At 47.1% G+C, this 12,548-nt stretch overlaps 1 protein-coding gene across 1 annotated transcript in view; it reads left to right on the top strand.

The window, feature by feature from the left end:
- Positions 1-12,070, top strand: part of LOC126001884 (uncharacterized) — a 47,101-nt gene extending 35,031 nt beyond the window's left edge. The window contains exons 4-5 of the mRNA XM_049769088.1: positions 10,683-11,002; positions 11,916-12,070. Coding sequence (XP_049625045.1) covers positions 10,683-11,002; positions 11,916-12,035 — 440 coding nt within the window. The 3' untranslated portion in view covers positions 12,036-12,070. The remainder of the gene's footprint in view (positions 1-10,682; positions 11,003-11,915) is intronic.
- Positions 12,071-12,548: the final 478 nt, after the last annotated feature.

Raw genomic sequence — 12,548 nt, 5'->3', positions numbered from 1 at the left:
AAAACTAAAAACAAACAAACAAACAAACAAAAAAATTAAAAAACTCCAATTTTATTTTAATTGTAAGCTCAGTTTTTAAAAAATAATCTGGTGTCTCAGAGAGGACCAGTTACATTAGCAGTCCAGGGGGCAAAGGAGGGAGATATGGGATGTATGCTGGGAACAAGGGTGGAGGGAGGACAACACTGGTAATGAAAATGCCCCTGATTCATTGTCACTATGGACCGTAAATATTACTGTGAAAGATTTGTAATCCACTTTGTTCACACAAAAAAATTTTTTTAATCTGGTGTCTGAGTTTGAAGAAATAGCATAGCAGGTAGGACATTTGTCTTTCATGTAGCCAACTCAGGTTCAATCCCTGGCGTCCTGTATGGTCTCCCAAGCCTGCCAGGAGTATTTTCTTTCTTTTCTTTTCTTTTTTTTTTTTTTGGCCACACCCGGTGATGCTCAGGAGTGACTCCTGGCTATGCACTCAGAAATTGCTCCTGGCTTGGAGGATCATATGGGACGCTGGGAATAGAACCAAGGTCCTTCCTGGGTCAGCCATGTGCAAGGCAAGTGCCCTACCGCTCCGGCCCATTTTTTTGGTTTGTTTTTGTTTTTGCACCACATCTGATGGTGCTCAGGGGTTACTCTTTGCTATGCACTCAGAAATTGCTCCTGGCAGGCTGGGGGGCCATATGGGATGCCGGGGATTGAACCTGGGTCAGTCTCAAGTCGTCCATGTACAAGACAAACACCCTACTACTGTACTATCACTCCAGCCCCAAGGAGTAATTGTTGAGCACAGAACAAGGCGTAGCCCCTGAACATGACTAGGTCTGCCCTAAACATCATCATCATTATAATTATCTTCATCTTCATCATCATCATCATCATCATCATAGTCTGGCTGGGTTCAGAGGAAAAGTACAGTGGCATATAGTACTTGTTTTACAAGTATATAGTCATATAGCTAAAAGCTGGCAATCTCAAAAAAAAATAAAAGGGCAGGCTAAGTCCCCACCCTGCTAAAGCCACATATACTATACCCATTATCCACAGTCACCACTTCAAATAATGGCCTTGTTTCACCTCTCCTCTATAGCTCTCTACAGAGATACCAATTTGACCAAAACTCCAGGTATTTGAGCTGACACCACCAGAGCTATTTTTGGAGAGAGTAAAGGTACCCCCCCACGTGGCCCTGCCCTCTCATACTTCAAAAAGCCATGACAACCAAAACCACTCCCCACAAAAGCCACAGTCTCAGCAATAACTTAAAGAGTATAGCCCTAAAGGGCTGGAGAAATAATATAGAGGTTATGACATTTGCCTTGCATGTGCCAAGTTAGTTTGATCCCTGGCACTGTATATGGCCTTTTAAGCAATTCCCGGAGTGATCTCTAAGCACAGAGTCAGGAGCACTTCCAGGTGTGGCTCAAACATCAAAAACAAGTAACACTCTCCTCACTAAAGCTCTACCACCACAAAAGTATTCTCATGATATTAAATTCCTGGTGTCACTCGTGGGTGAAGTGGAATCTTGGTAGCTCTGTTGTCTTCCATCCATTGTGCTGAAACTAAATTCCAGCTAAGCTACAACTAAAGAGGTGTGGGAGCATTCAACCAGGAAGTACCTTCCCTGGCAGGCATCTCATAGGCATCACCCTATCTAAGAGTGTGGCCCCTGTGGAAGTGTTCACTCTCACTTTCTACTTTGTTTATTTGGTGGGTGGTTGGAGACACATTTAGCATTTTTCAGGGCTTACTCCTGCTAGGCTCTGTGCTTAGAAATTGCTCCTGGAGGGGCCGGAGAGATAGCATTGAGGTAAGGTGTTTGCCTTGCATGCAGAAGGTCAGTGGTTTGAATCCCAGCATCCCATATGGTCCCCCAAGCCTACCCGGAGTGATTTCTGAGCGTAGAGCCAGGAGTAAACCCTGAGCACTGCCGGTGTGACCCAAAAGACAAAAAAAGAAAAAACGAAATTGCTCCTGGCAGTGCTAAGGGAACAGTATATAGTGCTGGCATTTGAACCAAGGTTAGTTGCATGCAAAGCAAGTGCCTTAATCTATGTACTATACCTCTAGTTTCCTCATTTTTTTATCTTTACAGCAGATCAGAGGTATTTGCTTTCCTTCCCAAAACAGGAAAGAAATTTTAGACCATAAAAGAACTAGAAAATTGCTGGCACCATAAAAACACTTTTTTTTACCCGGAGCTGCTAAGAGCCAGAAGATGTTGAGCAAAGGCTCAAAATTACACTAGGGCAATGTAGAGTAAGAGGTAGCCTTGAGGAGAGAAACCAGAGGAAGAAAACAGCTTGTTTTGCTCCATGTGATCACCTTTTCTGTCACACTGAATTCATGTAAATGGAAGGCCTTGAAAAGTGTACTTGCATCACAAGAGCTGAGACTTAAACTTGTCCTATATTTTAAGAGAAGATCAAGGACTGTGGACAGTGAGGGCTGCTGCTAGCCATGAGCACAGCCACTCTAGTTTGTCAAGAATGTCCTAGAAGACCAAGGTTCCTTTCACTCCAGGCTTTCCAGAGTGAGCCTGCCATGTGCTGGTATCTGTTGCAGTTGCTCTGGGTCATGCCACTTAAGATTTTTACCCCATGCTGGAACCTTCTCCCTAGCCTGGGGAGTGCTGGGAGGCTTGGCAGGCCCCCAGCCGTCCTTGTCTTTTTTCCCTGACTCCAGATCTTCCCTAGGTTCTAGCTCAGATGGCCAGAAGTGGTTCAGGTGGACTCTTTGGGATCCTCAGGCTTCCCTCCTCCCTCCGTACTCCAGGGGAGAGTACATGGGGAGGAGGTTGGGCAGATATATGGCTTCCGGTTTCCTCTTTGATTCTGGAGACCAGCTCTTGCCAGGTATGGGGTTTGGGGAGGCCCCATGCTAGAACCTTCTCCCTAGCCTGGGGAGTGCTGGGAGGCTTGGCAGGCCCCCAGCCATCCCCCTCTTTTTCCCCTGGACTCCAGGCCCTCCCTGGGTGCTGGCTCAGATGGCCAGAAGTGGTTTCAGGTGGATTCTTAGGGGTCCTCAGGCTTTCCCCCTCCCTCCGTACTCCAGGGGGGAGGTGCATGGGGAGGAGGTTGGGCATATATCTGGCTTCCGGTTTCCTCTTTGATTCTGGAAACCAGCTCTTGCCAGGTATGGGGTTTGGGGAGGCCCCATGCTAGAACCTTCTCCCTAGCCTGGGGAGTGCTGGGATGCTTGGCAGGCTCCCATCCATCCCTCTCTTTTTCCCCTGACTCCAGGCCTTCCCTGGGCGCCGGTCCAGGTGGGCTTTATAGGGGTCATCAGGCTTTCCCCCTACCTCGCCCTACAGTAATGGGAATGTGCTTTGGGAGGAGGGCGGGTCGTTCTAGCACTGGTTTATTATGGGACAGTCACTGGAAATTTTTTCTCCTTGGTCTCCTATTGACAGTATTGTATGCATATAGTTTATATATATGCATAATATTCAGCTTGTATTGTGACCTTGATACTGCCCTACAAAGCTCATATCTAATCTTTTACTGCCTCAGTTCCAACCCTTATTTCCCCCCATCTTCCCATGTAGGTACAGCTCATGACACGAAGCTCAACACATAGAGTGATGAGTGCAGTTAGAGAAATAACTACATTGAAAAATATCATAACAATGTGAATGAATGAGGGAAATAGAAAGCCTGTCTTGAGTACAGGTGTGGATGGGGTGGGGAGGAGGGAGATCTGGGAAATTGGTAGTGGGAATCTTACACTGGTGAAGGGGGGTGTTTTTTATATGACTGTTATCATACAACTACAATCATATTTGTAATCACGGTGTTTAAATAAAGATAATTAAAAAATAAAAGATTTTTAAAAATTGTCTTGGAAACATCTGGATTTGGAAAGGGGGTGTTGTTGGGTCATGTGTGGCTCAGGGGCTTCTCACTCTGTGTTCAGGGGCTACTCTTGACTGTACTCAGTCAACCCTATATGGTGCCAGGGATTAATTGAATTGGGATTGATTGCATGCAAGGAAGTGCCTTCACCTCTCTACTGTCTACCTCTACCCAAACTTCTGATTCTTATATTCTCATCTGTCCAAACAGTGACTGCATTGGTGAGAGCACTAGTTAGACTTCTACTTATCACCAGTATGAAGTAATTATGTGCTGGGGACATTTCTCCAGGACAGCTCTGGAAACATCTGGAAAGCTGAGGAACTATTCTCGGGCATATGAGAATCATGATTGTCTTCCTGAACTCCAACGGGTGGAGTGTTTTGTTGTGTTGTATTGTGTTGTGTTTTGGGATCACACCTGGCAGTGCTTGGAGACTACTTCTGGCAAGGTTAGGGGAACCTTGTAGCATGAGGGTTAAACCCAGACCTCTTGTATGCAAAGTATGCAATTATAATTTGTTAAACTATATCATTGGCACCTATTAAAAAATAACTTTATTGATTTCCTAAAACAGAAAAGTCAAGTAAGCTGAGATTTTTCAAGTTTGGGGGATTTAAAAACAGCAAAACAATCCACCCTTGGTCTAGGCACATGGCTTGACTGGCAGAAAGTACAGTTCCTCAAATTATCTCCCCACAACTACTCCAACCCCAGGGACACAGGCCTCAAGTATAATGTACAGGGTCTCTTAGCAAAAATGAAAAAAAATTTTAAAAAAGAAGACAGAAAGCAAGTAATCAACACTAAAACCAGTCAATACACATTCTTAAATACAGGCATAAATTATGAAGACAAATTAACAAGAATAGTGCTACCTCAATAGTATCAATTCTTTAAAACTATACTTTTCTCTAAAGACCAATGGAATAGACTTGAATATTTACAAAAATGATCCTCAGACTTACAATCAATTTATCTCTGATAAAGGGGCAAGAAATTCAAAATGGAGCAAGGAAAGCCTCTTCAACAAGTGTTGTTGGCACAACTGGTTAGCCACATGCAACAAAGCAAACTTGTACCTCTAACACCATGCACAAAGCTCAAATCAAAATGGATTAAAGACCTTAATATCATACCTGAAACTATAAGGTATATAGAAGAAAATGAAGACAAAATACTCCATAACATTGAAGCTAAAGGCATCTTCAAGGAGGAAACAGCACTCTCCAAACAAGCGGAAGCAGGGATAAACAAATGGGACTATATTAAACTGAGAAGCTTCTGCATCTCAAAGAAAATAGTGATGGAGATACAAAGGCACACACAGAATGAAAGAAACTATTCATACAATGCCCATCAGATGAGGAGCTAATATCTAAGTTATACTAGGTACTGACAGAACTTAACAAGAAAAAAACATCTACCCCATCAAAAAAAAATGGGAGAAGAAGTGAACAGACATTTTCTCAAAGAAGAAATATAGATAATCATAAGGCACATGAAATATGGTCCACATCACTAATCGTCAGGAGATGCAAATCAAAACAACAATGAGAAGCAGTGGTGCAAACAATAAGGTATCTGCCTTGCCCAAGCTAACCTAGGACAGACTACAGTGTCCCATATGGTTCCTCGAGCCAGGAGCGATTTCTGAGCACATAGCCAGGAGTAACCCCTGAGCATCACTGGGTGTGGGCCAAAACCCCTGCCATAAAACCCAAACAAACCAACAATGAGATGTCATCCCATGCCACAGAGACTGGCACATATTATATAGAACAAGAACAATCACTGCTGGCATGGATGTGGAGAGAAAGAAGCTCTCATTCACTGTTGATGAGAATGCTGCCTAGTCCAGCCTTTTTGAAAAACAATATGGATATTCCTATAAAAAACTGGATGTCAGGGCTGGAGCGGTGACTCAAGCAGTAGGGCATCTGCCTTGCATGAACTAACCTAGGACAGACCCCTAGGACCAAAAAAAGACAATACAATAATAACCTCTGCACTTCTATGTTCATAGCAGCATTACATAGCATTATTACAATAGCCATAACCCAGATGCCCAACAACAGATGAGTGACTAAAAAACTGTGGTACATCTATACAATGGAATACTATGCAGCTGTTGAAAGAAATGAAGTCACAAAAATTGCTTATACATGGATGGATTTGGAAACTATTATATTGAATAAAATAAGTCAGAGGGGCCGGGAAGGTGGCGCTAGAGGTAAGGTGTCTGCCTTGCAAGCGCTAGCGTAGGACTGCGGTTTGGTCCCCCAGTGTCCCATATGGTCCCCCCAAGCCAGGGGCGATTTCTGAGCGAATAGCCAGGAGTAACCCCTGAGCGTCAAACAGGTGTAACTCAAAAACCAAAAAAAAAAAAAAAAAGTCAGAGGGAGAGATATAATCGTAGCATAGTATCACTCATATGTGGGATCTAAGAAAAATAAAATAGGGGCCCTGAGAGATAGCACAGCGGCGTTTGCCTTGCAAGCAGCCAATCCAGGACCAAAGGTGGTTGGTTCGAATCCCGGTGTCCCATGTGGTCCCCCGTGCCTGCCAGGAGCTATTTCTGAGCAGACAGCCAGGAGTAACCCCTGAGCACCGCCGGGTGTGGCCCAAAAACCAAAAAAAAAAAAAAAAGACAGTATAATAATAACACCCAGAGACAATAAAGATAACAAGCTTATCACAAAGAGTGGTAAATGTAGTTAGAGTAATAACTATACTAACAGTTACCATGAAAGACAAACAGGTGGGGCAGGGGTAGGAAATGAGGGTATAATAGTAGCGGGAAAGTTGCACTGGTGAAGGGGCATGTGCATGTTTGCAACCATTGTGCTTAAATTAAAAATATTATTTGGGGCCGGAGAGATGGCATGGAAGTAAGGCGTTTGCCTTTCATGCAGAAGAATGGTGGTTCGAATCCCAGCATCCTATATGGTCGCCTGTGCCTGCCAGGGGCAATTTTTGAGCATAGAGCTAGGAGTAACCCCTGAGAGCTGCCAGGTGTGACCCAAAAACCAATATATATATTATTATTATTTTCGTGCTCTTGGGATAGCCCTTTTAATTATTTTTTGTGTTTTTATTTTGTAAAAAAAAATTTTTTGGAGGTCATATTCAGCAGCGCTCAGGGGTTACTCCTGGCTCTACGCTCAGAAATCGCTCCTGGGCCCGGAGAGATAGCACAGCGGTGTTTGCCTTGCAAGCAGCCGATCCAGGACCAAAGGTGGTTGGTTCGAATCCCGGTGTCCCATATGGTCCCCCGTGCCTGCCAGGAGCTATTTCTGAGCAGATAGCCAGGAGTAACCCCTGAGCACGGCCGGGTGTGGCCCAAAAACAAAAACAAAAAAAAAGAAATCGCTCTTGACAGGCTCAGGAGACCATTTGGGATGCTGGGATTCGAACCACCGTCCTTCTGCATGCAAGGCAAATGCCCTACTCCATGCTATTTCTCTCTCCCCATTTTTAAAAAAATTTAAAAAAAATACACACACGGGGCCGTAGAGATAGTGTGGAGTAGGGTGTTTGCCTTGCATGTAGAAGGATGCATGCAATCTTCCTGTTTTGGGAGGGCAGTTATTTTCCATTTAGAATCTTTTTTTTTGGGGGGGGGTCACACCCGGCGGTGCTCAGGGGTTACTCCTGGCTGTCTGCTCAGAAATAGCTCCTGGCAGGCACGGGGGACCATATGGGACACCGGGATTCGAACCAACCACCTTTGGTCCTGGATTGGCTGCTTGCAAGGCAAACGCCGCTGTGCTATCTCTCCGGGCCCTCCATTTAGAATCTTATACCCAGAAAAATAATAAAATGTTAAGGTAAAATATAGACATGTCATATATGCAGGTATTCAAACCTTTATTTTCTACATACTCTTTCTTATAAGTTACTGAAGATGTGTACCAACAAATAGAGATGAATTAAGAAAACACAGAATCAGGGACCAGAGAGATACCATAGCGGTAGGGCATTCGCCTTGCATGCAGCCAATCCAGGACGGGTGGTGGTTCTAATCCCGGCATCCCATATGGTTCCCCGAACCTGCCAGGAGTGATTTCTGAGCACAGAGCCAGGAGTAAGCCCTGAGCGCCACTGCTGAGTATGACCCAAAACCCAAAAAACAAACAAACAAATAGAAAACACAGAATCTATTAAATAAGGCCGATCTTGGGGACTCACAGAAAGCAGCCAATCCAGATAGGAATAGAACAAGAAAATGGAGATTCCAAAAGATCAAACTATGAATTTGGTCAAACTTTTGAATTTGGAATGAGATAAGTCATTAAGACAGAAAAATATAAGGGGGGGGGGGTAATAAGGGAAGAAAAAGAGTCCAAGACCAGGATTGTTCCTGAAATCTGTTCCTGAAAGGAAAGCAGTTATTAGATTTGATGAAGACAAGGATGATGATAACCACAGGGTTTTAAATTCAAAGTGACAGACTAACAACATATCCCCTGTCTGTCTTGAATTGATCCCCTGTCTGATCTGAATTGAACAGATGGTAAATGGATAGTAGTACAAACCACAAATTTTAGAGAGATGGAAGGTTTCCATCAGTAGACTGAAGCTTTCACCTTATTTCTGGAAGACAGAAAATAGATAGAGGGCTTTGTGATCAAGATGCTCAGCAAACATGTGTGATGACTTTTATATAGTCCTCAAATGCTTCTACAATGTGCTGAATGGCATAAAGCAGTGATTATAGACATCTCACATTCCAGTAATAAAAATAATCCCTCTGGGGCCCGGAGAGATAGCACAGCGGTGTTTGCCTTGCAAGCAGCCGATCCAGGACCAAAGGTGGTTGGTTCGAATCCCGGTGTCCCATATGGTCCCCCGTGCCTGCCAGGAGCTATTTCTGAGCAGACAGCCAGGAGTAACCCCTGAGCACCTCCAGGTGTGGCCCAAAAACCAAATAATAATAATAATAATAATAATAATAATAATAATAATAATAATAATAATAATAATCCCTCTGGATCAGCCACAAAGTAAGATGTGTCTGACTGGGATTGCATGCCTTGGAGCAGTTCTGCGATCTTACCTTTTTGGGGAGCCCTAGAGAAGCTCTAGGACTATCTAGTGAGATATTTGTTCCTACAATTCCACCATCAACCCTGAGATACATCAGTCTCAAGCCTGTAGGATGAACAGGAGCATTGTTTGGGGTGAGGACACAGTCCCTGAGTCCTTTTTTGCCATGCAATTCTGTTCTCACTCTCTAGATCCAGAGGCCAGAAGTGAGTATAGGGTAAAGATACTTTCTTTGTGTGCAGCTATTGGGTGTGGTTCAAACCAATTCAACCAATTCAAACCAACCAATTCAAACTAAATGTGATCTATTACAGATGGTCTATTGCTACTATCAACCCTTACAAAGGAGGGTCCAAAATCCTTATTTTAATCAGGTCTAAATTACCTTTGTTTTCTATCAAAGGTCCTTTCTCTCTGACACACTAAATTCTACCTTTGTACTAGGAGCCCCAAGCACAAGGAATGGCAAAAAACATCCCTGCTCCCAAATAAAATCATAATATGATAATAAGAGATGATACGATATAAAATAATGCAAAATGTAACAAATATAAACTATTTGTTGAGAGCTCTGGCAGTTGCCAGAGGGAAATAAGAGGCAGAGACAGGAAGAATTGGCAAAGGGTTATATTTGGTGGTGGAATATTGCTGAAACTTCCAATACCACGATAATTCAGCACAGATAGATGAATAAAGCTAAGCATGCCTCTGATGTTTTATTCATCTTATAAACCCTCCATAAATCAGTGGGGGATAAGGGGTTTGGGAAGAAAAGAAGCGATAGGAGACTCAGTACAGTAGATAAGGCATTTGCCTTGCATGCATTTGATCCCAGATCCAAACCTGGGCACAGTATATGGTCCCCTGAGCATTTCCAAAATTGAATGATCCTCTAGGAACATAGCCAGAACTAAACCCTGAGCTGGGTGCTACCTTTCTCTGCCCCAGCAAGTCTGTTAGACAAAAAATCTACTTTTTTTTTTTTTCCTTAGAGGGCTCCAAATTAGTCACTGGTTTTGGTAACTGTGATCTGAACAAGAAGACAAACTTCATGGCTTTTTCTATCAGGGAGATCCGCTAATAAACCAAGAGGTTTTTTTGTTTTGTTTTGGATTTTGTTTTTTTTGTTTTTTGTTTTTTTTTTGTTTGTTTGTTTTGTTTGTTTTTAGTTTTTGGGTCACACCTGGCAGTACTCAGGGCTTTCTCCAGGCTCCTATGCTCAGAAATCATTCCTGGCAGGCTCAGGGACCATATGGAATGCCGGGATTTGAACCACTGACCTTCTGCATGCAAGGTAAGCGCCTTACCTCCATGCTATCTCTCCGACCCCATAAACCAAATGTTAAGACTATTACTTTGTGTCATTTTTCTTTACCCTTGGGCTCATCTTTCTTTACTCAGTGGGCTTTACACATGGAATCTATTTTGCTAAATTTTGTAGGAGGGTTATATTTATGTTTTAACATAATATACAATAAAGTTATAATTTTTTTTAAAGAAGGAAGGTTGCTCGCACTAACATACACCCTATCTGAACTTTTAAGTTTGACCTAAAGTGGGTGCCTGAGAGCCTGGGGGACAGATATTTAAACCAATCAGGAAGAAGAGTCAGGTGGGGAGAGAGAGAGATCTAGATCATAGGACCAGGCGCTACAAGGAGAAGCAGCGGTCATCTTCCCCAGAGAGGACCCTCTCTGGCCTTGCTCTGGTCCAACACCGAGGTCTTCAGGTTGGGGTGTGCGTGCGTAGAGAAGGCGGACTCTGGGGGGACATAAGGCGGAGCTGTGGAGGTCAGACTTAAATCGTGGGGAGCGGAACAGACAGACCCCGCAGCCCCCAGCAGCAACAGATCAGCCCAGAGCCTGACGTGGCTCGGACCTTCTAGAAGCCCCGCGCATCCCGGGTGTCTGGCGAAGTGCGTGCGTGCTGCTACGAGGCCCCTTAGCCAACGCGGAGCAGGGGCGGGGACAGGGTGGCCGCTGCAACCGGGTCCACGAACCCCAAGACTCGATCGCACAAGAGCCAGGACAGCAGCGGGGGACCGATCAGAGTCGGGAGGACCGAGGGTGCGGACGAGCCACATTGGTGCGTTGCGGGTCAGTGTGCGCGTCTCTCCACCAGCGCCACTTCGGGAAACTTTGCTCCGTGGGGAGTGGGGAGGCGAGGGCGCAGCCCGGGGGCCCCGTGGCCTCGATGCGCCCCGCCGGAGACGCTCAGGCCCGGAGACCCCCGCTCTGCCCGCGCCCCCGGATCACCGCAGCGCGATGGGGCGAGGAGTGAAGGCGCGCGGGCGGCGGGGGCCTGTCCCGCGACTGCCCCGCGGGGCGCGCACCGGCGTCTCCTCTCCTGCCACCGCTACCAGCACTAGGCTCGGGGTTGGGGGTGCTTGGGACGTGGAGGGAGGGAGGTGCCTTGCGCCTTTGCCCCAGCCTCTCCTGCACCTGCCAATGGAGGCGGAGGGGCGCCCCGATCCTGGGTGTCGGGGAGCAGCGGGGCCAGGATGGGCGCCGCAGCGAGAGCGGCGCGCGCTCGGGCGCAGGAGCGCGCGGGTCGAGGGTCCGGCTGGGCGCGTCTCCGCAGGTGCATGGGGGTGCGGGTGGTGAACCGCGGGAGGGTTGGCGGCTGCCGAGCCCCTTAAGAGCCGCTGGTTCGACAAATCGGAGCGGGGAGCCGGGACCCGGAGCCTCTCCAGCACGCGCTCCCAGCTGCGTGCCGGGACGCCGGGACCCCCTGCGCGGAGAGGAGAGCCGAGGCCCAGAAGTGCGCCTGCTGCGGGAACTGGGCGCCGAGGGAGGGCCGCGTCCCCCCCAGGCGGGTGGAGCGGGGGGCCCGCTCGGCAGCCGCGTGGGGCTGCACCCCCTTTCCAAAGCTAGGAATCAGCTCGGCCCGGCGGCTGCCTGCCTGCCTGCCGGCCTCCGCTTGGAGAAGAGGCGACGAACCGCGCACCCCGCCTCCATCGGTGCCCCGGCGCTGTCGCCCCAGTCACCTTCCTTTGCCCTTCTCCGACAGCACCTCGGGCTCGCTCCCTCCCGCTTTGGGGTGGGGGGGGGGGGAAGCCGTGGAAAACAGCGGATTCCTGGAGCCGGCGGGGGACGGGGAGACGCTGTCTGTCCGAGCTTCACCAGCTAGGCATTCCCATCACCTGGCTTCCCCGCCACTTGGAGGGAGAGAGAGGTTTGGTTTGTTTGTGTGTCTGTCTGTCTATCTGTGTGTCTCTGTGTCTGTGTGTGTTGGGAGTGGGTGGGGGGGCTACTGAGCGAGGTTTGGGGTGCAGCTGGCCCAAGGCCCAGCGTCAGAGGCAGAGGCATGGGGTGGGGAAGTATCAGGAGAAGACAGCCGTCCTTTGGGGGAGACAGGTTCAACCTCCCCAGCAGTCGCCCCTTTGGTCAATCTCTCAACATTCCGTGCAAGCAGTGCCAAGGAAGAAAGAACACTTTCCCCTGTAAGTGCTTCATTTGCTGGGACCGTCTCTGATGCATTCTGTTTTGGGGGGAGGTTGGGAAAGGAGGCACATCTGGAAGTGCTCAAGGTTTACTCTTGGCTCAGTGCTCACTCCTGGTTTTTTTACTCGGGCTGAAGCCAGGGCTGACTGCATATAGAGCAAACGCCTTAACCCTGCACTCTCTGGGCCCTCAGGCATCT

This window comes from Suncus etruscus, chromosome 2 (assembly GCF_024139225.1).
Source record: "Suncus etruscus isolate mSunEtr1 chromosome 2, mSunEtr1.pri.cur, whole genome shotgun sequence".
NCBI lineage: Eukaryota > Metazoa > Chordata > Mammalia > Eulipotyphla > Soricidae > Suncus > Suncus etruscus.
This window is presented reverse-complemented; position numbering and strand designations above follow the sequence as displayed.